This window comes from Pleurodeles waltl, chromosome 2_2, assembly GCF_031143425.1.
Source record: "Pleurodeles waltl isolate 20211129_DDA chromosome 2_2, aPleWal1.hap1.20221129, whole genome shotgun sequence".
Classification (NCBI taxonomy): Eukaryota; Metazoa; Chordata; class Amphibia; order Caudata; family Salamandridae; genus Pleurodeles; species Pleurodeles waltl.
The window spans coordinates 302654194-302681854 of record NC_090439.1 but is presented as its reverse complement, the minus strand read 5'-3'; the positions used below and the strand labels follow the sequence as shown (position 1 = coordinate 302681854).

General features: G+C 46.8%; 1 protein-coding gene across 1 annotated transcript in view; it reads left to right on the top strand.

Moving 5' to 3' along the window:
* The window catches only part of ANKH (ANKH inorganic pyrophosphate transport regulator), a 563142-nt gene that overhangs the window by 438508 nt on the left and 96973 nt on the right, over positions 1–27661 (top strand). Inside the window, exon 8 of the mRNA XM_069219767.1 lies at positions 8822–8920. Within this exon, the coding sequence (XP_069075868.1) occupies positions 8822–8920 (99 nt within the window). The remainder of the gene's footprint in view (positions 1–8821; positions 8921–27661) is intronic.

Here is a 27661-nt window from a genome sequence, read left to right as displayed (position 1 = left end):
ATTGAAATGAAGGGAAGAGGGGCATATGTTTCTTTACATCAGAAATTAGTAACAAGTGGACGTTAGATAACAACAGTGGCCATGAAATATAGTATACAAAAGTAATGGGGCCTGGGACCACCGTTAGCATTTATATTAAATAGTCTGTTTTGAAACATGATTTTCAGGATCCTGTTGGAAATGAAAGGGAGCGCTGTGTAACTTTGATGCCAGTCCACAAGTTCTCAAATATTTTATGTCTTTTGAGTTTCGTAAAGAACTCAATGCCTCCTTATTTTACTCTCACCTTTAACTTTGCATGCATTTCAGAGAAACCTAAAGATAACACCATTCATTTTAGGTAGATGTCAACGTTTTGTGGGGCTATACAATTTTTTACTTAAAACCTCTTAAATGATCAGAATCCTGTCCTTTAGACCTATTGTTGGAAATGGCCCTTCTGCAGGGTTATCCCCAGACTTTTTGCCTTCCTCCTTCTCTTTTTCTGACCTCATTTTTGCTGGTTTCTAGACTCTGCGCACTTTACCACTGCTAACCAGTGCTAAAGTGCATATGCTCTCTCCCTTTAAACATGGTATCATTGGATCATACCCAATTGGACTATTTAATTTACCTTTAAGTCCCTAGTAATGTGCACTGCATGTGCCTAGGGCCTGTAGTTTAAATGCTACTAGTGGGCCTGCAGCACTGGTTGTGCCACCCACTTAAGTAGCCACTTCCCCTTGTCTCAGGCCTGCCATTGCAAGGCCTGTGTGTGCAGTTTCACTGCCACTTCGACTTGCCATTTAAAAGTATTTGCCAAGGCTTAAACTCCCCTTTTTCTACACATAAGTCACCCCTAATGTGTGCCCTAGGTAACCCCTAGAGCAGGGTGCTGTGTGGGAATAAGGCAGGACATGTACCTATGTAGTTTATATGTCCTGGTAGTGTAAAACTCCTAAATTCGTTTTTACACTACTGTGAGGCCTGCTCCATTCATAGGCTAACATTGGGGCTGCCCTCATACATTGTTGAGGTGGCAGCTGCTGATGTGAAAGGAGCAGGAAGGTCATATTTAGTATGGCCAGAATGGTAATACAAAATCCAGCTGACTGGTGAAGTCGGATTTAATATTACTAGTCTAGAAATGCCACTTTTAGAAAGTGAGCATTTCTTTGCACTTAAATCTTTCTGTGCCTTACAATCCACGTCTGGCTAGGTTTAGTTGACAGCTCCTTGTGCATTCACTCAGACACACCCCAAACACAGGGTACTCAGCCTCACTTACATACATCTGCATTTTGAATGGGTCTTCCTGGGCTGGGAGGGTGGAAGGCCTTCTCTGACACAAAGGACTGCCACACCCCCTACTGGGACCCTGGCAGACAGGATTGAACTGAAAGGGGACCTGGTGCACTTCTAAACCACTTTTTGAAATCTCCCCCACTTCAAAGGCACATTTGGGTATAAAACAGGGCCTCTGTCCTACCACCCCAGACACTTGCTGGAGAAGAAACCTGAACCAGAAACTACATCCTGCCAAGAAGAACTGCCTGGCTGCTCAAATGACTCACCTGTCTGCTTTCTACAAAGGACTGCTGCCTTGCTGTTGGCCTGCTGCCTTGCTGAACTCTTGTCTGGCTGTAAAAGTGCTCTCCAAGGGCTTGGATAGAGCTTGCCTCCTGTTCCCTGAAGTCTCAGGACCAAAAAGACTTCTCTTTTTCATTTGGACTCTTCGTGCACTGAAAATTTCGACACACAGCTTGCTCCGCGGCGAGAAAATCGCTGCACACCGACGCTGATCGACGCAACGCCTTTGGGGTGACCGAAACTTCGACGCACGGCCTCGAAAGGACAACGCCGCCTGACTTCCAGAGGGGAAATAGACGCAACGCCTGCCGTGAGAACGAAAATTCCATGCACAGCCTCCCGGAACAACGCGCAGCCGGAAAACAAGCCGAAGAATCGACGCACAGACCCCGGGACATCTGGTAATCCCGCGAACCACAGAAAAAGACTGTCCACATGCCAGAAAACGACGCACGACTTCCCCGCGTGAAAAATAAGGACGCAACTCCATGTGTGTAGGGGAGAAATCGACGCACACACCATTTTTCCACGTATCTCTTCTTCTGCGGCCCTTTGCGGAGATTTTCCAATGTAAACCAGGTACTTTGTGCTTGAAAGAGACTTTGGGGGTCATTCTGACCTTGACGGTCCATGACCGCCATGGCGGAGTCCGGCGGAAGCACCGCCAATAGGCTGGCGGTGCTTCCTGGGCGATTCTGACCGCGGCGGTAAAGCCGCGGCCAGAAAAGGGGAGCCGGCGGTTTCCCGCCGGTTTCCCGCTGGCCCAGGGAATCCGCCATGGCGGCGCTGCTTGCAGCACCGCCATGGGGATTCCGACCGCCTTCCCGCCAGCCTGTTTCTGGCAGTGTCCACCGCCAGAACAAGGATGGCGGGAACGGGTGCCGTGGGGCCCCTGGGGGCCCCTGCACTGCCCATGCCACTGGCATGGGCAGTGCAGGGGCCCCCTAACAGGGCCCCACAAAGATTTTCACTGTCTGCTGTGCAGACAGTGAAAATCGCGACGGGTGCCACTGCACCCGTCGCACCCCTTCAACTCCGCCGGCTCCATTCCGAGCCGGCTTCATTGTTGAAGGGGCTGAACCGCTGGGCCGGCCGGCGGTCTTCTGGCGGTCGCCCGCCGGCCCAGCGGGAAAGCCGGAATGGCCGCCGTGGTCTTTTGACCGCAGAGCGGTCTTTCGGCGGGAACCGCTTGGCGGGCGGCGACCGCCGACCGCCGCGGTCAGAATGACCCCCTTTGTTTGCTTTTTAAAGACTTAAGACACTTAATATCACTTTTCAGTGATATCTCTACAATTTCACATTGCATCTTCATTCGTTTTGACCTACAATTATCCAGATAAATATTATATATTTTTCCAAACACTGTGTGGTGTATTTTTGTGGTGCTATATGGTGTTATTGTATGATTTATTGCACAAATACTTTACACATTGCCTTCTAAGTTAAGCCTGACTGCTCGTGCCAAGCTACCAGAGGGTGGGCACAGGATAATTTGGATTGTGTGTGACTTACCCTGACTAGAGTGAGGGTTCTTGCTTGGATAGAGGGCAAACTGACTGCCAACCAAAAAACCCATTTCTAACATTGGTGATCAGCGGTGAGGATAGGACTTGTATTTGTGCAGTGACATACAGAGGCTAAGTATTTCACTACCTACCCACAGTTGAAGGTCAAATTGATTTTTATCTCTTTTGCAGATTCGTTTTTTTCCTGACAATTTTCTAAATCTAAATCCTCACTCAACATGTCTCTGGCTGGGTCTCAAGCAGGGGATTTGGACCTAGCCCTGTTGGAGACATATACTGTCAAACAGCTAAGACGATTCTGCAAGGTGATGAGAGTACCCACCCAAGGGGCCTCCAGAAAGGAGGACTTTCAAGTGGCGCTGAGGGCCTGGGCAGAAGCCCATTTAGAGGAGGATGATGAGGAAGATGAGCCAGATAATGGCCCCTCAGAGGATTTATTGCCATCAGTGGGTAATGTTACCACTGCAATTGTGCCCCCTTCCAGACCAGGGAGCAGTGTCTCTGAGCAAAGCCTGACCGCAGAGAAAAGGGAGTTCCAATTGCAAATGGCAAAACTGAAAATTGAGGCCCAACAGGAGGAAAGGAGGGCAGAGAGAGAAGCCAAACAAGCTGAGGCCGAAAGAGCAGCCAAACAGGTGTCAGCTGAGAGAGCTTTGGCTGAAAAGAAACTATTGTTGGCTCATGAACTGAGTTTCAAGGAGCTGGAGATCAAGGCGAGACAGTCTGAATCCAGCAGTAATGGTGGCAGCGTACTGACAGGACCTGCTGGAGAAAAGAAGGTTTGTATACCCAAAAATGTGGTGCCCAGTTTTGTGGTGGGAGATGACATAGATAAATGGTCAGCTGCTTATGAAGTTGCACTAAGGGCTCATGAGGTTCCTGAAGGGCAATGGGGTACAGCTATGTGGGGTTATGTACCACCTTTGGGGAGGGACACACTTCTCACATTGGACATAAAGGATCACAACACATACCCACTTCAGAAAGCCATTTTACTTGCCAAGTTTGGGCTGACCCCTGAGGGATACCGTCAGAGGTTCAGGGACAGCATCAAACAATCCACACAAACATGGGTAGATTTATTTGACTTTTCTAGTAAGGCACTGAATGGATGGGTGCGGGGCAGCAAAGTAGATGATTACAAAGTGTTATATGACTTGATTTTGAGAGAGCATATATTCAGTATTTCTTTTACAGAGTTGCACCAGCACTTGGTAGATAGTAAGCTGACTGATCCCAGGAAGCTTGCTGAGGAGGCGGACCTCTGGACTAGACCAGGGTGTCCAAAAAGGTATCTGGGAGTGACCCCGAAAAGGGTGGTTCCGGTTCCCCCCTGACAGAGTGAGGGGGAGGTTAGAGATGACCCAGACAAGTCCCAGAGTGCGGGGGAGGAAAGGGTTCCCATGCCCCATCTGAAAAACAGGGTGGTGGTTCTGGTGGGCAGTGGCCCAAAGCATCCCATTCCCAGCCTCGCTGCTTTGAGTGTTCCCAGATAGGACACAGGAAGGGGGACTCTGTCTGTCCAAAGAACTCACCCAGTATTGGGACCTCTACAGGGATGGCCCATGTGGCCTTAGGGGAAAGTAGTCCCCAGGGGAAGGTTGTAGACCATGCCTTCATCTCCTTTAGTTGGGAGGTGGACTCAGAGGGTAAACTGGTGATCCCTGAGGGTGGGAGTCATCACTTCCACCAGGTGGGAGTGAATGGGGTCCCAGTCACCGCTCTGAGAGACACAGGGGCTAGTCTTACCATGATTGTCGAGAGACTAGTGTCACCAGAGCAGTACACCGGACAGGTGTGTAGAGTGACTTCAGCCATTGGGGAAGATTTCTTCTGCCCCATAGCCCGGGTGTCCCTAGAATGGGGTGGGGAGGTGACCCAGCGGCTGGTCATAGTTAGTCCCCAGCTGCCCATTGACTGCATTCTGGGGAATGAGGTTCCCCTAGTGTCAAGAGAGCTGAGAGGGTTGACTCCTAAGGGTGCACTGACAGTTCCGATGTCTGGCATTACCACTCCCGAGAGGAGGGTATGTGAGCCCAGATGTGGAGGCACGGTGAGGAAGGACTCACCCTTGTCCTCTGTTCAGCCTCAGGATACAGACCCTGGGCTGAGTGACAGATATCAGGGATCCACCCCTGAACTGGTGAGAATGGAGAAGGGGTGCAAGACCCCTGGGGCTACTGCCCCCCATTCTGGGATGCTTCAGGAGCCCCTTGGGAGCTCCCTACCAGTCCCCCAGCTGGATGAGAAGCTCATCCAACGGCCCCCCTCAGGGTCTCCGCTTAGCAGTGGCTGGCCTGGGGCCTGGCTCATGACACTGACAGCTGTCAGTGGCATCTCTTGGCTTCTGTCCTTGTGGGCAGAGTTTTCCCTGGGTTGGGGACAGAAGTCAGACCCAAGAAATGGAATGGGCCACATCACTTTGTTGGCCATGTTGGTACTGTCTGCATACTGGGATGCATCTGTAAGCAAATTAAAGTTAGGAGCTTTACAGATGGGGTCCTCAGATGATGAGAAGGGTTCCCCATGGGCCAGATCAGTGGTCCCAGAGAGTATAGACAAAGAAGCCTCACTGAGTTCAGAAAGGCGTAGAACTGGCAAGTGCCCCTGCAGTAGTGGGCCATTGTCCATGTTCTATCGCCTTAAGCAGGGAAGTCCATCAGAGTGTTGATTAGTCTACCCTGGCTTTAGGCTGGAAGGGGGATAAGTTGGAAATGGCCCTTCTGCAGGGTTATCCCCAGACTTTTTGCCTTCCTCCTTCTCTTTTTCTGACCTCATTTTTGCTGGTTTCTAGACTCTGCGCACTTTACCACTGCTAACCAGTGCTAAAGTGCATATGCTCTCTCCCTTTAAACATGGTAACATTGGATCATACCCAATTGGACTATTTAATTTACCTATAAGTCCCTAGTAATGTGCACTGTATGTGCCTAGGGCCTGTAGATTAAATGCTACTAGTGGGCCTGCAGCACTGGTTGTGCCACCCACTTAAGTAGCCACTTCCTCTTGTCTCAGGCCTACCATTGCAAGGCCTGTGTGTGCAGTTTCACTGCCACTTCGACTTGCCATTTAAAAGTACTTGCCAAGCCTAAAACTCCCCTTTTTCTACACATAGGTCACCCCTAATGTGTGCCCTAGGTAACCCCTAGAGCAGGGTGCTGTGTGGGTAAAAGGCAGGACATGTATCTATGTAGTTTATTTGTCCTGGTAGTGTAAAACTCCTAAATTCGTTTTTACACTACTGTGAGGCCTGCTCCCTTCATAGGCTAACATTGGGGCTGCCCTCATACATTGTTGAGGTGGCAGCTGCTGATGTGAAAGGAGCAGGAAGGTCATATTTAGTATGGCCAGAATGGTAATACAAAATCCAGCTGACTGGTGAAATCGGATTTAATATTACTAGTCTAGAAATGCCAATTTTAGAAAGTGAGCATTTCTTTGCACTTAAATCTTTCTGTGCCTTACAATCCACGTCTGGCTAGGTTTAGTTGACAGCTTCTTGTGCATTCACTAAGACACACCCCAAACACAGGGTACTCAGCCTCACTTGCATACATCTGCACTTTGAATGGGTCTTCTTGGGCTGGGAGGGTGGAGGGCATGCTCTGACACAAAGGACTGCCACACCCCCTACTAGTACCTTGGCAGACAGGATTGAACTGAAAGGGGACCTGGTGCACTTCTAAACCACTCTTTGAAGTCTCCCCCACTTCAATGGCACATTTGGGTATAAAACAGGGCCTCTGCCCTACCACCTCAGACACTTGCTGGAGAAGAAACCTGAACCAGAAGAACTGCCTGGCTGCTCAAAGGACTCACCTGTCTGCTTTCTATAAAGGACTGCTGCCTTGCTGTTGGCCTGCTGCCTTGCTGAACTTTTGTCTGGCTGTAAAAGTGCTCACCAAGGGCTTGGATAGAGCTTGCCTCCTGTTCCCTGAAGTCTCAGGACCAAAAAGACTTCTCTTTTTCATTTGGACTCTTCGTGCACCGAAATTTCAACGCACAGCTTGCTCCGCGGCGAGAAAATCACTGCACACTGACGCTGATCGACTCGACGCCTTTGGGGTGACCAGAACTTCGACGCACGGCCTCGCACGGACAACGCTGCCCGACTTCCAGAGGGGAAATCGACGCGACGCCTGCTGTGAGAATGAAAATTCCACGCACAGCCTCCTGGAACGACGCACAGCCGGAAAACAAGCCAAAGAATCCACGCACAGACCACGGGTCATCTGGTAATCCCGCGAACCACAGAAAGAGACTGTCCGCGCACCGGAAAACGACTCACGACTTCCCCGCGTGAAAAATAACGATGCAAGTCCGTGTGTGCAGGGGAGAAATCGACACACACATCATTTTTCCACGTATCTCTTCTTCTGCGGCCCTTTGCGGAGATTTTCCACTGTAAACCAGGTACTTTGTGTTTGAAAGAGACTTTGTTTGCTTTCTAAAGACTTAAGACACTTAATATCACTTTTCAGTGATATCTCTAGAATTTCACATTGCATCTTCATTTGTTTTGACATACAATTATCCAGATAAATATTATATATTTTTCCAAACACTGTGTGGTGTATTTTTGTGGTGCTATATGGTGTTATTGTATGATTTATTGCACAAATACTTTACACATTGCCTTCTAAGTTAAGCCTGACTGCTCGTGCCAAGCTACCAGAGGGTGGGCACAGGATAATTTGGATTGTGTGTGACTTACCCTGACTAGAGTGAGGGTTCTTGCTTGGACAGAGGGCAACCTGACTGCCAACCAAAAACCCCATTTCTAACACCTATGTTTTAGCACCTTGCTACAGCTAATATAAACCTTCCGTAAAAAACGCTAATTTCATCAATGCAGGGGCACAGTTTGTTGTGAATGGTTACCCAAATGCAAAGAGTTTCTGCAGCCAATTTCAGCTTTACAATTCCTTATGCTTGGCATGAATGAGACACCCTATGCACAAGCATGCATTTTGATCCAAGATAGATGCTGATGGGATGGAAAAGTCCCCTGACAGGTGTGCAACCCTGCCCTGAGTGCCCTAGTTGCATGGATATCTAGACCCCTTGTAATTACTTTGACTATGGGCGGGCACAGATCGTAGCATGCACCATGACCCGGGCATGTCTCATGGTAATGTGATCTTGTTGGACTAGGAGGGGTGCACCAAGCCTTACCCTCATGATATTTGGGAGCTACTTCCCTTACCAGGCGTTAGGTGACATGAGCACAGTGGTAGCAGCAAACCTGTTTTATGTTTCATACGGGTCCGCAGGATGAACTGGCCTTTTCACCTGTATCGTGGGACCGGTGCCTACTGGCACACTCATATAAAGTTCTGTGGCTGTGTACTTAACTCACCCTTGGCACACATGGATTGTGTTTAGTGGACAGTGCATGATATCTATGTTTGTGTGCTGGGATGTGTGTGTGTGTCAGTGTATGGTAGATAACATGTAGGCCTGTGGGTTCCATTTTGGAAACACAGGCCTGGAATTGGAAGGAGAGGTGGGGACTGCAAAACCCAGACAGTAGATGTGCATTAGCTGACATTCTTTGGACTTCTCTTATGCAGGTAGAGTACAAGGAGTTCCGGCACTCCAGACAAAATAGCATTTAACCGCTATAGCACTCTCCACAGACCTAAAAAAGGCAATCATTAGTGCTCCACAAGTGATAAAATGCCATTGAGTGCTTAAAGTCAGTGTCTTGTTTCCTCTTTCTCCAGAGTAACCCTAGCAACAAATTGGAGAACAGCAGCAGCAGCGCAGTTTCCAAAACACACATCAAGAAATTCACCTTTGTCTGCATGGCTCTGTCCTTAACGGTAATGAAGCTTTCTTTGCTTTTATAAGATGGGGGGGTAATAGCAGGCGTGGAGAGGAGTGGCTTGTCATGCAGAGTGGTAAAAACAGTTACAAAACTACGTAATAAACATTATACTGTGTATCAGTTAATGCTTTGTTTATGAGATAAGGACAATGTTTGACATTTTTAGAGCAATGTTGCATTACTTAATATCCAAAGGCTGCACATGCTTTTCGTTTTCTTGTGCTGCAGAATTGATTGTTACAGTCTTGTTAGTTACTATGCATCTCCGCCTTGTCAGAGTCGCCACGTTTCCAAACAGCAGAGCAGGGTACTTAGGGGATATGTAACGATGTTTTGAACCTAGGCACTCCCCTCTTCAATACAAGTTATTATGATGCTGTCATATAATTGTAACTTAATGTAGAGTGCTTTATACCTTTTTTTCTACACCATTGCAGGCACAGTGTGATTGAACGTTACCCTCAACATATGTATCCACTCTTCAGTTATAGGTGTTGTTGTAATAAGGCTCAAATGTTGCTTCTTCTCCTATAAAATGTCAATCTTAATACTCATTTGTCAGTTTCTCACCCCTTGCATTTGTAGTCTCCGCTTAATCGCTGTAACTAATAATGATGGTAAGATACAAAAATATTCTTTATTTCATCATACCGATTTTAAAAAGACACATCCAAATTGCAGTTCAAAGTGTTAACAAGCACACCACCGTTTTATCTTTAAAAACGTTTTTACTGACCAAGTACAAATGTGAATCCAAAAAGGGCACGGAGCAGATTCATAAAAGGAGGGGTTATTATAGCCAATTACAAACCATTATTCTATTATTTAAAATATACTTGAAATTCCTATATTTAATCTCTATGTATTATGGTGTCTGCAAATCTAATAATTAGATGCAAATGATGTTGGTAAAATTATATCTATCACCAATGACACAAAATATATAGATTGTAGTCAAAAATATCAATCCAGTTTCACACATTCATTTCATCCATAGCATCATGGGAAGAAATATTTCAGAGAGATATCTCCGCTAATTGTTGAGAATTACTTTGCAATCCAAAGGTACAAAGTGTTATAAGAAATAATATAGTTATTGTAGGAAGTTGGCTCTGTATATACTATTTCAAAGTAAGAAATAGTGTGCACAGAGTCCAAGGGTTCCCCTTAGAGGTAAGATAGTGGCTAAAAGAGATAATTCTAATGCTCTATTTTGTGGTAGTATGGTCGAGCAGTAGGCTTATCAGAGGGTAGTGTTAAGCATTTGCTGTACACACACAGGCAATAAATGAGGAACACACACTCAAAGACAAATTCCAGGCCAATAGGTTTTTATATAGAAAAATATCTCTTCTTAGTTTATTTTAAGAACCACAGGTTCAAGATTTACAAACAATACTTTAAATGAAAGGTATTTCACTCAGGTATTCTAGGAACTTTGAATAATCACAATGGCATATACAGTTTTGACAAAAATGGCAATACGCTATTTTAAAAGTGGACACTGCAAAAATCAACAGTTTCTGGGGGAGGTAAGTAAATGTTAAGTTCACAGGTAAGTAAAACACTTACAGGGTTCAAAGTTGGGTCCAAGATAGCCCACCGTTGGGGGTTCAAGGAAACCCCAAAGTTACCACACCAGCAGCTCAGGGCCGGTCAGGTGCAGAGATCAAAGTGGTGCCCAAAACACATAGGCTTCAATGGAAATAGGGGTGCCCCGGTTCCAGTCTGCCAGCAGGTAAGTACCCGCGTCTTCGGAGGGCAGACCAGGGGGGTTTTGTAGGGCACCGGGAGGGACACAAGCAGGCACAGAAAGTACACCCTCAGCAGCACAGGGGCGGCCGGGTGGAGAGTGCAAACAGGCATCTGGTTTCTAATATGAATCAATGGGGAGACCCGAGGGTTCCTTCAACGATACAGGCAGGCACAGGGGGGGCTCCTCGGGGTAGCCACCACCTGGGCTAGGCAGAGGGTCGCCTGGGGGTCGCTCCTGCACTGGAGTTCGGTTCCTTCAGGTCCTGGGGGCTGCGGGTGCAGTGTGGTTTCCAGGCGTCGGGTTCCTTGAAGCAGGCAGTCGCGGTCACGGGGAGCCTCTGGATTTCCTCTGCAGGCGTCACTGTGGGGGCTCAGGGGGGTCAACTCTGGTTACTCACGGGCTCGCAGTCGCTGGGTAGTCCTCCCTGTAGTGTTAGTTTTCCGCAGGTCGAGCCGGGGGCGTTGGGTGCAGAGTGGAAAGTCTCACTCTTCCGGCGGGAAACGTGTGGTCTTCAAATGTTGTTTCTTTGTTGCAGAAAGTTGCAATTTCTTGAACAGGGCTGCTGTTCTCGGGATCTTCTTGGTCCTTTAGATTCAGGGTAGTCCTCTGAGGCTTCAGAGGTCGCTGGACCCTGTTGGATGCGTCGCTGTTGCAGTTTTCTTTGAAGTAGGGGGACAGGCCGGTGGGGCTGGGGCCAAATCAGTTGTCGTCTCCGTCTTCACTGCAGGGCTTCAGGTCAGCAGTCCTTCTTCTTCTTTAGGTTGCAGGAATCTATATTCCTCGGTTCTGGGAGCCCATAAATACTCAATTTAGGGGTGTGTTTAGGTCTGGGAGGGCAGTAGCCAATGGCTACTGGCCCTGAGGGTGGCTACACCCTCTTTGTGCCTCCTCCCTGTGGGGAGGGGGGCACATCCCTAATCCTATTGGGGGAATCCTCCTTCTACAAGATGGAGGATTTCTAAAAGTAGAGTCACCTCAGCTCAGGACACCTTAGGGGCTGTCCTGACTGGGGGGTGACTCCTCCTTGTTTTTCTCATTATCTCCTACAGCCTTGCCGCCAAAAGTGTGGGCAGTGGCCGGAGGGGCGGGCATCTCCACTAGCTGGGATGCCCTGTGGCGCTGTAAAAAAGGGGGTGAGCCTTTGAGGCTCACCTCCAGGTGTTACAGTCCCTGCAGGGGGAGATGAGAAGCACCTCCACCCAGTACAGGCTTTGTTCCTGGCCACAGAGTGACAAAGGCATTCTCCCCATGTAGCGAGCAACATGTCTGGTGTGTGGCAGGCTGGCAAAAACTAGTCAGCCCATACTGGAAGTCAGGTATGTTTTCAGGGGGCATCTCAAAGATGTCCTCTGGGTGTATTTTTACAATAAAGTGCACACTGGCATCAGTTTTCTTTTTTTGTGCTGAGAAGTTTGATACCAAACTTCCCAGTTTTCAGTGTAGCCATTATGGTGCTGTGGAGTTCGTGTTTGACAGACTCCCAGACCATATACTCTTATGGCTACCCTGCACTTACAATGTCTAAGGTTTTGTTTAGGCACTTTAGGGGCATAGTGCTCATGCACATATGCCCTCACCTGTGGTATAGTGCACCCTGCCTTAGGGCTGTAAGGCCTGCTAGAGGGGTGACTTACCTATGCCACAGGCAGTGTGAGGTTGGCATGGCACTCTGAGGGGAGTGCCATGTCGACTTAGTCATTTTCTCCCCAGCAGCACACACAAGCTGGCAAGCAGTGTGTATGTGCTGAGTGAGGGGTCCTAGGGCCCTTGGTACCAGGGGTACCAGTTACAAGGGACTTTCCTGGGTGCCAGGGTTGTGCCAATTGTGGAGACAAAGGTACAGTTTAGGTAAAGAACACTGGTGCTGGGGCCTGGTTAGCAGGGTCCCAGCACACTTTCAAATCATAACTTAGCATCAGCAAAGGCAAAAAGTCAGGGGGTAACCATGCAAAGGAGGCATTTCCTTACAGTTATTTATCAATGTTTAGCTCACCAAGATGCCAGGTAGATAAGAGGAAAATTATTTTGGACTTAAGTTATCTCACTCGCAATTCTCGGTTTACTAGTCAGTAGTTTTTGAGCTCATGCCTACATATTTCTCTAGTGGCAAATTACTTTCCTATTTTAAGTGTTTTGCAATTGGCTAGCACTCATCTGCTTACTTGATGGTGCCTATGTGTTCAGAAATGCCTGTTTTAAGTCCTCTAATAGTACTATCCAGGTATAAGAATTTAGGAGGACATGGACCGCATAAAGTACGTAATTTGTTTCGGTGAATACAATATCTCACTTGCATTCTATAATACATTTTGTCTTATCTAACTCAGAATTGCACACTCAACAATGACACATTTGGAAAAACCTGGGAATGTCACCCAATCTTCTTTTGTATTTTTTTGATATAAGCTTGAATTCAAAGTGAGATTAAGGTGCTTCTATTCTAATACTGGCCTTCTCAGATACTGTTTTCTAATACAAGGATCATTCCCCAGCTGAGGTCAATAGAAGTGTAAATTAGGCTGAACTAAAAACTTTGAGCCTCTCAGTAATCTATACATCATTAGTATGGTTAAGCATCCTGCTGTAATGCAACAGTGTCTTTCAGTTGCAATTTTACTGAGACTCTCAGAGGTCATTGGCAGTTCTGCCTTAGATTACAGTGAGGGAATGTCTAAGTGAAATCCAGGGGCCCTATCATGTTATTATGACAGTGGGCTGGTTTATGCAAAACTATGATGATCTGTCTCCAGTCCTGGCACAAATTCAAGCCTCCACTGGGAATAGTGCAGGATTGAATGGCTGAACTGGGTTTTGAAACAGCTAGTCAGCTTTTCAACACAGGGGGACTGGCCTGCTTTTCAAGAGGTGGCTCACAGGGGAAAGACTAGATATCTCTGAGCCCACCACTCCAGTGCCTAAGGAGGCCTTTTAAACACTTTGTGTGATACGATTCCAAATACCACTTCCTGGAAAGGGGTTGATAGACCTATCAGCCTTAGGGTAGTCTTCCCCCAGGCTTTTGCCTTACCCCTTCATGTATTGTCTGATCTTATTTTGTTGGCCTGAGACCACTGTGCAATTTACCACTGCTAACCAGTGCTAAAGTGTGTGTGGTCACTCCCTAAAAACATGGTAACATTGGCTTATACTCAATTTGCATGTTTATTTTACCTGTATGTCTGAGTAAGGTGGCACTACATGTACCCAGACTTGCAATTAAATACTACTAGTGGGCCTGCAGCACTTATGGTGCCACCCACTTAAAAAACCTCACTAACCTGTCTAAGGGCTGCCACTGCAGCCTGTGTGTGCAGTTTTACACTGCCACTTCTATCTGGCAAAGTAAACCTCTTGCAAGGGCTAAACCTTCCTATTTAATACATATAAGACAGACCTAGGTTAGGCCTTACACAGCCCAGAGGACAGGGTGTTGTATATTTAAAATCCAGGACATGTACTATTAAGTTTTATATGTCCTGGTTGTGAAAAACACTGAACTTTTTTTTCACTACTGCATGGCTTGCCTCTCCCATAGGATAACACTGGAGTTACCTAATTACATTTAATAAGATATAATGTCCATTTGGGAGGCGGTAAACAATTCATGTTTGGTGTCTTTGGAATGTAATTTAAAATCCTCTTTAATGATAAAGTCAGATTTTGAATTACAATTTTAAAAATGCCCTTTTGGAAAGTTGGCATTTCCTGCCTTGGCAATTTAAAGTCTGCAGCCTGCTCCTAAGTCACAAGACTGGGTAGAGTTGGCATTTGGACTTTCTGGATTCATCCCAGACAGCCACAAACAACAGAGAGTATAGGTGTGCTTGGATGGGCCATCACCAGCAGGATGTGGACGGGACAGACAGCCCCAAATAATAGAGAGCTTAGGTGTGCATGGATGGGCCATCACTGGGGGGGGGCCTGGGCACAGCCCCACTTACGTCTGATTAAACTGTGTTCTGTCTTCACACAAAGGATTGAATGCTTCCTCTAGATAGTCCAGAGCCAGGGGAGGCAGGAAAACTTCAAAGGGAATTCTCTAGAAGCTTATCCCACTTCAAAGAAGGCACTAGATATGAATATTGGACCTCAGACACAAACTCGTCAGTCTAATAACTTCTAGACCTGTGGAAGACTGCCTGGTAGAATGACTGCTGTATTGCTGGAAGGACTGCCACTCTACAGGACTGCTTCCACGTTGGACTGCTGCCCTGCTGGATTTCTGCCCTACTGCTGGGAAGGACTGGTCCTGCACCTTGATCCAGGACCACCAGAGTGATGCCAAGGGCTTGTCTCTTGTAACTTGCCAACTGTGAGTCCATCCCTGCCAGTGGTACCATACCAGTCTGGAACCCTTGAAAGTGGGCCTGAAGGTGCTCTGCCAGCCCATATGTGGACCCAGCAGAACCGTGGACTTCCCCTAAGCAACGACTCTGCATTACCCCTCACAGCTCATTGGAAACACTGCTGTGCAACACATCCCCACACAAGGACGGTTGCATGACCTAGTGCAGCTGAACGGAACCACTGCTTCACTATACATCTCCATGGAAGGACATGGCATCGCCCAATGCAGCTCTATGAACCCACCACTCTGCAACGCATCTCCACACAAGGAGTTCGCATTGCCCTTTGCAGCTCCCGAGAACCGTCGCTGCACAATGCATCTCCTTGCTCAGACCTTGCATTGCTGTTGTTGCGTGCTCGCATCCTCCACCAGGTACCCTGCATAGCTCTACAACTACAAATGGTACTGTATTCAACTGATCAAAATGGGTCCCTGTAACCGTCAGTCAGTCTGAACTTGTGATTATTTCCGATCCACAGTTGGTGCTATGGGCTTATTGGCACTATATTAACTGAAATCTGGAAAATGACATGTCTGGTTCTACTGTTTGAGTTGTGTTGTTTTGGTCTTGGTTTTTTAATTAAAACTTACTCTATAATTCCAATTTGTTGTGGGATTCTATTTGTGTGGTGTTTTCACTTTATTACGGTTTGAAGTTCTGCATACAGACTTTACACATTTCTTCTGAGGTAAGCCTGACTGCTCTGTGCCAAGACACCACAGGGTAATTTGGGGTTTACTTGTGACTTCACCTTGGCAAGAATTGAGGTTGCTGATTGACTAGGGTTTACCCCCCTCAACCAGTAACCAGATTTCTTACAGAAGCATGAACAAGAAGTCTAGACCTCAGACTGATACTGTGTTAAATCACTTATGAGGCTATGAGGATGTGATTTGCCTAAACTCACATGAGCAATTAGACTTAAAACACTTCAGGGCATATTTACAAACCCCTTGTGCCACCTTAGCGCCACCATAGCGTCATTTTTTTTAATGCCAGGTGTCTTTTCTGCAGTGCCATATGTCAGTCATAATGTATGCCAGGGGGGCGTTTCGGCGCAGGGAGGCCTGAAAAAATGGACCAGTGAAATTTACAACATTTCAGGGCGCCATTTTTTCTGTAATTTTTAATGCCTGCTCAGAGCAGATGTTAAAATGACGCACCCATTATACTCAATGGGCCTCCCAGTGCTTTGCTGCCGTGGCTTTAAAGTTTTTGAGGCTAGAGTAGCAAAGCGCAACAATAGCATCAAAAATGTTGACGCTATTGTGCTAACGACAGCCATGGTGCACCGTATTATATATATGGCACAATCATGGTGTTGTTAGGTGCCAGTATGGGGGAGAACAGAAAGTGGCGCATCATCTATGATGCCCCCCACATTCTTGTAAAGACTCCCCTTAGCTTCTCTGCCTTAGCTGATCATTGGTCCCTAGGCCATATGCTGGTAATTTGTATTGTTTCTGGACAATGCACCCATTCAGAGTGACAGGTTAGGTGCACTGCCGTCACTTTCCACTCATTTTCATTTCCACTCTCTTTTTTGAACATCAGATAACCAAATCTCAAATACGATTTATGTAACTAGTAGGAAAACACAAAAATCCTCCTAGCGGTCATCAAAAGCTATGAAGAGGAAAAATGCCCAAGAAATATAAAAACTTTGCATGCAAAGCCAGGCAGTATCCCCCATTTAAAATGGCTAAAAGGAGAAGAAACAAACAAGGGCACCCATAAAATGAGATTCCCCATCACAATTGAACAACAAGTTCCACTGGGTGAAAAGGGGAAGCACAAAAACCCAACTACTCATTTTGGTGTGGAAAAGGCAGCTTTATTGATCACAGGTGCGCATCACATAAGTACAAAACTAGGCTTTTGCCTTTACAAAACTAAACCTCACTAGACATGATCCACCTAAGACCACTGTTCGCCCACCCCTAAAATACCCCCCTTTACACATATTTCTCAAAACTTCTTAACTCCTATTCTGCTATTCTTTTACCTTTAAGACTCCTACCCACCTAACCTGTACTTATAGCTATCTACCTAACTGCCTTCCTTCAGTGTTACTCTTAATTCCTTGTTTCCTCTATATTTAATTTCTGTTGAGATCCCCAACTTCTCCTGTTCATGTAAATAACAACAACGTAGCTCTATAATCTCGTCAACATGACGGCCAACCACCATGCACCTGCATCAAACGACAATGCATGTAACATCACAAAAATCCAAATCCCTCGCACACCGAAAACCAATTAAAGTCAGCCTAAGGGATGGACATTGAGTGAAAAACTAACCTGAAAAACAAAGGAAAAATTGATACTAACACAAAAAGCTCCAGGGAAAGGGGGGTGAGAAAAATATTACTAACCGGCCACCAGGTACCTGATAAAAAGAATGTGGAAGAGAGCAAAATGACTGCATATATATAAGGTCTATTTCCCACCCCAACAAACATAAACCAAAAACAGCCCAATTTTCAAAATTAGGCCACCTATCCACCCAATCAACCCGTGGGCAGACCTCCCTACTATCGGCTGCCCCCAAAACCCATTAGGTGAAAGGGGCAGCACAAAAACCCAACTACTGATTTGGTGTGAAAAAGGCCCCTTTATTGACCACAGGTGTGCATCACATAAATGCAAACCTAGGCTTTTGCCTTTACAAAACTAAACCTCACTAGACACAAACCACCTAAGACCAATGTTCCCCCATCCCTAAAATACCTGTTCCCCCTTTACACTTATTTCTTAAAACTTGTTAACTCCTATTCTGCCATACTTTTACCTTTTAGACTCCTACCCACCTAACCTGCACTTATAACTATCAAAACTACCTTCCTACAGTGTAACTCTTAATTCCTTGTTTCCTCTATGTAAAAAAAAATCTGAGATCCCTACCTTCTCCTGTTCACGTAAATACAACAACATAGCTCTATAACCTCTTCAACATGACGGCCAACTGCCACTCAGAAAATCAAAACATTTTCAGACCCCCTCCCATTTGAACTAGGGAAAAACAAAAACACCCTTCAACTGTGAACATGCAATGTGGCCCTATGGGCCTCGGGCAACGGCATGAGGTACAGCTCCACCCCGAAGCAAGACAAATGAACCCCGTACTCCCCAAAAAGTTCAACGACATTGAACCTCAAGTCAGGATCTTCCACCCTGCTGAAACCTTCTTCCCTGCCAAAAACACACATTTCATTAATGATCTTCCTCCTTTCCTTGTCAATCACGGACGGATGCCTCAAACCGTCCTCCACGGAACAAATTCTGTCCACATAATGTGGCACCCCGACCACTGGAGCATAATCTCCTTAGGTCTTTTTTTCATTTCCTTGAGCAAAGCTAAGCCCTTGCGTATCACCATATCATTTTCACCCAAAGAGAAGCACTAAAATGTCTGGATACCTATGCCTCTTAATCAAGCTGTTCAGACATGCCAACAAATCCGTCCACCTCATGCCCCCCTTTCCATGTCATGCCACGGAATATAGGCTCTCTTCCAACCCCAAACTGGGTCCAAGACCTCTTTGAAGTTCATGTCTTTGTGCCCATTTGATAAATGAGTGTCCTATGATACAGCTCGACAGTTCTACCACTTCCGGGCCATCAACAGCACCTGAAAAGACAAAAAAGATGTGAGCCACAACGAAAGAAATTCCTTCTCAATCAGCACTCCCATTTTCCCAAGTGCACATAGTGATGGAAGCACTATGAAGACCATCTCCCCAATTCCATTATGTTCTCACCATCCCAACTTCACCTTGTGGCTTCCGTGGCCACCTCAACACCTCAATCCTGAACAAATGCATGCCATATGAACCTGATTCCTCTCCAATATGGACCAACACCTAGCGCAGTACTGCTAATAACTGAAAAGGGGTAACCAGGGCTACAGAGGTGCCCCACTCGAAGACCCTGTTATTTTCTGCCATTGGACACCCCACTGTATAAGGCAAAGACCTACCACTGAGAACAATGGTATGACCACAACTTTCTCCAAGGAACTCTGATCCGTTTTTGACTTGCGCTAGCACAGCTCGACAGACACCCTCCTCCCCCCTGGCAAGGAAACGTCTTGCCACTGCACCCCTCCATTTCCTTTGCCGCCCAATAATTCAGAAACTTGAAGGGCCCAGAAAAACAACTGGGACATCAGAGAAGAGAATATTATGGTTTCCTCCATGTCTCTACACACTGCCTGGAGAGTCCACACCACTGTCCCAAGTAAGCCCCTCGTCAGTGGCTGCCTTGTTCTTCCCCCTTTTCCTTGCTCCCTAGCCCAACCTTCCAGTATCCTCCTACCCAGTTCCCCTGTGGATGGTGAATACCACCAGCAAAGCTTCCCCATGAATGGAAACCACCACCAGTTTTCCCACAGTTGTCACTCTCGACAAGCCCGTCTCAATCATTGACAAAATGAACTGGACCACATCCTCCTCTCTTCTCCAGCCTCCCAACCTGCACTGAGCCCCGCTCTGCAAGAAATCTTCCCATGCCTAGGCATATGATCGCTATTTGCATTTGGCCAACGACCCTACAACCAGCTGGAGCATCCTTTTTCTCCTTTGGTCCACAGAAACGCTGACATACGGGTTCTGAACTTGTCGGCCTCTGTGGCCAGACCATGGAACCTCTCCCAGTGCAAACTAGACAAAACATCCACAATGTCATTGTTCGGTCTGGGAATGTGCTGTGCTTTAAAAATGGCATCATGCATCAGACACTGCAACAGAAATACCGGTAATAGCTTGAGGACCATGGCATAGCTGGCAGATTACCAAAGATTAAAACTACTGCCATGTTGTCCACCGGAAAGAAAACCTTGTGGTGTGCAAGTTCCTGACCCCATAGCGTCACTGCTGCTATCAGGGCAAAGCACTCGAGAAAAGCAATACTCCTCCGCCCCATTTCTCCAAGCAGCTGGCCACTCATCTGCACACCACCTAACCTGCCAGTATAGACCAAAACCCTGCCCACCTGCTGCATCAGAGTAAATCTGCATGTCCCACTCCCATTCCTTCGGCACCCCCATGGGAACTCCATTAAAGTCTTCAAAGAACTTGCATCACATTCGCAGGCCTCCTTGGCCCCTGCTGAAAGCCTCACATGATGATGTGGTTAAGACAAACCGGTCAAAGATAGGCTGAGGCATCTGAAAAAGGTCCTGCCCGCTCTAACTACTCTGCTTGCAAAGTTCAGATGCCCAAGCAGAACCTACATGTTCCGAAGTGTCACTTTCTCTTTTGTCAACATAGTGTTCAGTAATAGCTGCATCTGCACCTTTTAATCCATGGGTAGCTGTGCTTCTATGCTCAATTAATCCAATTCAATCCCTAAGAAAGATAAGGCCGTAGTGGGCCCCATTGTTTTTTCTGGTGCCAAAGGCACCCCTAAGTCCCCCATGAACTCCAGGAACTGTCCCAACTGCTGTTGGCAGTCTGTCGAACCGGGTTGACCCACAAAGAAAAACCCATCTAGATAGTGTGTAACTGTGTACTGACTCTTGTGCTGTGTAAAGACCCATTATAAGAATGAGCTGAAAAACTCAGACAGGGCACAAGACATGGAGCACCCCATGGGTAGGGCATTGTCTATATAACACTGTTCTCCAAACTGTATTCCCAACAGAGGGAAATCCCCTGGGTGTACTGGCAATAACTAAAATGTGGACTTTATGTCACATTTTGCCATGAGCGCCCCTTGACCAACTCATTTCGCTATTGACACAGTGACGTCCACTGAAGAATGGGAGACCAATGCTGCCCTTTCCGCAATGAAGCCATTTAAAAACTGTGTTTCAGGCCATGACAAGTGCTGAATAAGCCTGAACTGGCCATCCTGTTTTTGAGAACCACTCCAATAGAGATTAGAATCAATTCAGGCAAGGGGAAGTCATCAAAAGGCCCGGCCATCCGCCCTTCCCGTATTTCTTTGGTCAATTTCTCCAGTATGACTTGTCAGTGTGTTTTTGCTGATTTGAGATTCTCTGCCCACCTGCGTGTCCATAGTCCCTCATACCCCAGCCTGAATCCCTAGTGAAAACCATCACTTAACATCTTAGCTGCCTCCCTGTCTGGGTAACAAGTCAGCCAGTAATCCAGTCGCACCCCGTCAGTTGTCAGTTGGCGTATGAACCTTTTTCTATGGACCCATGAGATCCTCTACCTCCCTGGAAATTCCCTTGTGCATTTTTAGCTATACTCGCCTTTCCTTAAACCCTGGCTTGAATTCCAGTGTCACCTTGTTGAAATTGTCTGCAGCCCCTGTAACAGTGTATAAGTGTGTGACGACCTGAGCATTTTGAGTACTTGTGCTTGAACTTGCAATATTCCCAAGTGCCGAGCCCTTTGTTAAAATCCCAGCCGGCCCTAGTGCCCTCACTTGTCCTTTTGTCCCTACCCCGCCCTCTCAGGTGGGAAGGCCTTAAAAGGGGACATACCCTATTGGGAGGCCACTGGCTGTAAAAATAGTCTTCCCAAATTTTGCCAGTCCTATTGTTTGCTGCCACAGATCTTTATCAATTTCTACCCATTTTGCCCAGGGTCCCACGCCAGGCGTGCCCGGAACTCATCATCATATTGTGCCCACGTGTAACCCCAATACATGATATGAGCCTTGCGGAACATGTCCATAAAATTGAACAACACCTCAGACCTCTCTGAGTATTTTTCACATAAAACACTTGCGAGTATTAGAAAAGCAGTGGTCCAATTTTCAGTCGTCATAGGCACCTTGGGCCTTTTCGAAAGATCGTACACCTCCTCCTCCTTTGACCCCTCTTGTGCCCTAAGCTCCCTATGGAGGAGCTTGAAAATTTTTACATACTCCCCCTTCCAAATTTTCGCCTTGGTGGTTAACATTAGATGCACCCCCAAAGGTTTTGTTGCCCCCCCATAAAGGGCAATTTCTTAATTTTGAGCTCCTTGCTTTCCCACACGCAACCTCCCTATTCCGTCTCTGTCCCTGCTCTGTTCCCGTCTTTTCTCGCTCATTCTTTCTTGTCCATTGTGACTCCTCTTATGTCAGCCTGCAACTTGGCCTGTGCTATCACCCCTGACGTGTCCAATGTACTGTCCCCCCATTCCCTGTCTCCTACATACCTACCTCTGTATCCTTGATATATAAGCCTTTGCACAGGTGCAAACACTCCTTGCCTGTTCCCCCATGCTCATCCACCCCAATGGAAATCAATCCCCATGCCTCCCGGCATTCTTATCAACCAGATCCAGCCGCCTAACCAGTCACAAAGGTCTATCACTGCCAGCCTCCAAGCTGTGCCTCTTTTGTGCAGGAGCTACCTGTAAAACACTGCGAAAAACCTAATTATCGGCCCTCCCCCTGCTAGCCCCGCATGCCCCAGATTGCCACCACTTGAGCTCCTTCTCTAACTGAGCGCCATCATCCATCACCTCGCCTCATTCCAGGATGTCCTCAATGTAATCCAGCTGCGTGTCCACCCCCAACAGGAGCAGGCTATGAGAGTTGTGTTCCGGACCCTTTGCCCACTCATTTTCACCACTACTGCGCATATCGTGGCTTGACCCGGGGGCGTTACGTGCCCTCCCCCCTGCCATACCTAATCCTATGCCGCCTCATGCCGATGTGCACCAGGGTTCATACTATACTGTCCGGCTTGTAGCACTGCTGAGGCTACCCATGATCTTTGTTTGACAGCGTCGCTAAAGTCCCATGTCACCCTCCTGCTGGCCGTTCGGTCCCCTGCCATCGCTTCTCCTCAGGGCAAAAGACCCATAAAGACCTGGCTGTTCGAGCAGCGATAACCCCCCTTTTTCCCCTAGCGCCTTGAGACCCGCACGGGTGAGTAGCGCGCTTTATAAATGTTAATGATTTGATTTGATACCCAGCTCTCCCGAGTCTTATAGATCACCTACCTGCCGATCCTGTGAATGAACAAATATGACCGGTGTGCCAGAGTTAGTTGTCCTACTCTCGCAGTCCCCCCTTGGCCGCAGGACCCACTGCCAATGGCCCTCACTGATGGGAAGTGGGATGCCCTACCGAATGAGGCTCTCATGCCTGAACGGAGCCCCCTGTCCAAACCCTGACCCTGTCCCCCGAAGATGCTTTCCGCGCCTGTCCATGAGTGGTCGCCTCAATGCGCCTGACTGTATGAGGATGCGCCTGGTCAACCCACCGTGGAATGCAGTGCCTCTGGCCCAATACGGCTTTGCGTTTTTACCGGTCTGACCCCTCTCCCCAACCCTCCACCCCATCTCCTCCCCACTCTACTCCAAACCTACTGCGACCAGTGCCAATGAGGGGCCAATTGTGGGGGCCATTGCGTGTTCCATAACTATCCACTCCCTAACTGACCCACCTGTGGATGTGTCACCCACTGCCCATGAGGCCTGTGTCTCCAACCATGTTCCGCTGACAAATGGGCCCTGATCCCCAGGCTAGCCAACCATCCTTCTCCAAAGACGCTGGAGGTAGGAGCCACAGAAATGTGATCCGCCCATTCCCCCCCTCTACTCACCTCCTGCCTCTTCTAGCCCCCCATTTCCATACCCTTTTAGCAGATTTGAGTGATCCTCATTAGACCTTTCGGCCCCCTGCCCTCCCAGCCCGAAACGTGTCCCCACTATCCCGCATGGTGTGTCCCCTATCTCCCTTTCATGAGGGTGAGCCACCTTTTGTGAGCCTTGCTGCGCCGTATCTGGTATATCCAATGAGGGTTCATTGCCCCCCTCTGTTTCCTCCACGTTTTCCCCTGCACCCTTGGGGGTTATTTCTGTGGTCCCATTTTTGCTTGATGCTGACTGAGGGGGCCCATATACATCCCCCAATGGCACCTCTGGGGCTTTCCGGTAGCATACAGAGCGTTTATTCCTCAGGGCCCATCCCACTGTGCCCCCCACCTCTTTTGAATCCATGGGGCTGTTGGTGGTGGCCTGTGTTTCTTTTGCCACGGGCCGCGTGCTTTCAAGCACTGCTGCCGGCTCAGAGTGAGTTTTCGTGGCCCTGCCCTCCCTCCCTCCCAACTAAATACTCTAAACACCGCCTACAGGCCGCCCCAGGGGCGGCCCGCGGCCTGTGCCTGCTGCTTACTACCACCCCCTGTGAACGCAGGTGCCCCCTGCCCCTCATCTGATGTCCGTCCGCCATGTTCCTGCCACAAGGTGACAAGCACGCCATTACCACTGGGGCAAGTCCCGCCATCACCTGAGGCAGAGGCCTCACGCCCTCTAGGGCCTCAGGCGCCACCATATCCATTCTGCCTGCCTCCTTCAACAAATGCACCACCTGCTGCATGGGCTCGTTGTCCATCCTCAAAATTTTGCTGGTGAGTGAAAAATTATATTGTATTTATATTTTGTGAAAAATATTCCTGATCGGCCACCGGGTACCTTATAAAAGGAATGTGGAAGGAGGCAAAATGGTTGTATATATATGGTCTATTTCCCAGCCCAACAAACATAGCTCAAAATCAGCCCAATTTTCAAATTTGGGCGACCTCTGTACTATCGGCTGCCCCCAAAACCCATTCTGCTTTCTGTTGTATAATACTGTATTTACGACTACCAACTTTAATCCTTCAGCAGAACGTTATGTACGGGAGTATAAATATGGCGTTAAGGCAAGGTAGGTTTCCACCTCCAAGAAATTACTTTAACTCCATAACTTTGGTGCTAAACGGGTCTAGTGCCAAAGTATAAATATGGAGTTCGTTTTGCACCGAGTTAGAGTAAAAGAAAATGAGGCAAATTCGGTGCAAACAGAGTATAAATATGCCCCATACCCTGTTCTAAAGACAGACGTGGATGGATTAGTGACAACAGCCCTCCGTTCATCCAGCACATCTTCAAGGTTAGAGATGAGGACGGATTTACTCGCCTGATAATAAATTTAAGCTCAGCTTGTAGAACATTACGGGCCCCAATAAGCTGACACCAGGGTACGATGTCAAATTTAACCAATATTATTTGTTTGCAGGTAATTTCGTCAGAATGATCATAATTTAATGGATTTCGTTTACAATATTATAAACATTTCATGCGAAAGGTGATCTTGGAATTCTATTAGGTAAGCCTACTAACTGGAGCAGTACGTAAACACCATGATTGCAGTAAAAATAGATACTTCCTTTAGTTTGTTAGCATCAAATTCTATGGTTGTGTTCAAACTATACATTGCCCCAGGTAATTGCCATCCAGGCATTCATTTTCCTGCGAGCTTGGCATTTAAGAAACAGCCTTACTTTGACTGGCTAATTAATTTAGTAAATTATGATGCCCGATGGTGTAGCTATCGGTGGTGCAGCAGGTGCAGTGGCACCGGTGCATAAAGGGGTCCTCTGGACCGTTACAATTGCTGTATTTTGCTACCCAGGCATAATGCCGGGGAAACCTTTCTTTCTTTGCAATAGTGGCGTGCTCGCTTTCTATGCCACTGATGATACTGGTTATTTTTGTAACCCTCATCACGGCCTCTTCTGTGTATTTAAAATGGTTACATATTTCTTTAATTTTGGTAAACCAAGGGGTTAACTGTGAAATGGACCCTCAACTCATTGGCAGACACACGTCTAACTTCTAAGGATTGACTGTTCAGCATTTCAAAACACATTAATATCCATGATTTAGAGTAATCTTGTTTAATAGACCATGCAGGAGACATGCCCAGAACTTTGTATTCTTGGCCCTCTCCTCTTACCACCCATGCCTTATCAATTTGTTTACGTGCAGTAGCGTGGCCACTTCATACTGAAAAATGATCATGTACATGTCGGAATCATATTTTTAAAGTTGTAGTTGGCTTCATAAGATGTTGTCATTCAACCCCTGTTGGTGTGCATTTTTCACCGCAATATGAAACAATGTTCATGATAAAGTCATGTAGTATTGATGATGCTCGTGTTTGGTGTTACTTTTTCTATTACTGACCATATCATGTCACTTTTGGAATGGCTAGTCAGTTTAGTTTTGTATTTTCTGATCCTAATCGTACTCCGCCGTTCGTATTTTCCTAGTTGTCATCCCAATATATTGCAGATTTCATGGGGAGCTCATGATGTATATCATGTTCTGAGAGTCACCATTGTGGGTTGTTCAATAGGGAAGGTGTATGCTTGCTCAGATCGAGTTCTTTGGCCTTTATTGTGAGGGGACATATGTTACAATTGCCACATGGGGAATGTCCTATGATGGGCTGGAGGTTCAATGTAGCTCTAATACTTGAATTAGCATTGGTATTAGCTGGTCTAGGTCTGGTAGGGATTATTATATCCTTTATTGCATGCTTTCTTTTTGAAGGAAAAAATTTAATGTCAAGATTTTCCAATGTTTGTATCTGATCTGTATCATTCCATTGGAATGGGTATTATATGTAGTTGCACATATTAGTTTGTTCTCTAGTTTTCATGGGAGAGTCTAGTTTTTTCTGAGAGATGTTTTATACTTGTTTCATTACCTGGTGGTTAAATTGTTCAGGGTAGCCCGTATCCTTAAATTTTTGGATAGGTTTTGTATGTGTTTCTTAAATTCCTCTTTCATAGTACAGTTTCTTCGCGATCTCAAAAACTGACCAAAACATAGTTTTCCCTTAGTGACCTTGAGGAAAACCTTCAAATCTCAATAGGTTTTTGCAGTCGGTTGTAAAAAAAGATAGGGGCCTGATTTATACTTTTTTTGCCCCGCATTTGCGTCATTTTTTTGACGAAAAAGCAACGCAAACTTACAAAATACAGTTGTATTTTGTAAGTTTGCGCCCCAGGGACACCCCCACCCACACCAGAGCGACAGAGGATGGGGGACCCCATCCCAGGTAAGTATAGGTATGTACAGGTAAGTATTTTTTTTCTAAAGTGCCTACATGGCACTGGGTGCAATGCCCATGCCCAGGGGACCCTGGTCCCCTGTGCTGGCCATTGGGGTGGTGGGCATGACTCCTGTCTTTTCTAAGACAGGAGTCATGTGGTATGGATGGTTTTGCATCAGAAAATGACTCTAGGCAGGTTAGAGTCATTTTTTGTTACTCTAACCTGCCTAACATCATTTTTTGGTGCAAACCCCCTTCTTCCATACCGCCAGCCCCACCTGACTAATGTCATTTTTATTTATGCTAGCCTACCCTTTGCACCGGCTTGCACCATTCCATGAATATGGTGCCCGGCTGGTGCACAGAAATGGTGCAAGCTGGTGCCAAACTTTTTGGTGCAAAACTGCGTTACTGCAGTTTTGCACCAAAAAGTATAAATCAGGGCCTTAGTATGTACTGATTTTAAGATCTAAAAAGAACAGTTCGTCTTCACTCATTGTCAAAGTGAATTTCCGAAATTCATTTCTGTCATTCATCCAGTTCCTGAGTTCCCTGGTTAGTGCTTCATCACACTTTTTAATCAGGAACACGCGGTCTATGTATTGTATGTCATGAGCATTCATTGTTCTATCTTCAGGATTGCTGTGCTTTGGTGACCAGATGTGGTTTGGGTGTGCAACGGAGTGAAATATTGCAGTGATCAGGGTGGTGTATTTTAATACCATGGACTGTGGATGGTTTTTTTCAACATCCCTTAACTAATACTTGAAAAGTGTTATGTAATTTGTTCTTTTGACATCATAGGTCATTTCATATGCCACAAGGACGGGTAAGACAAC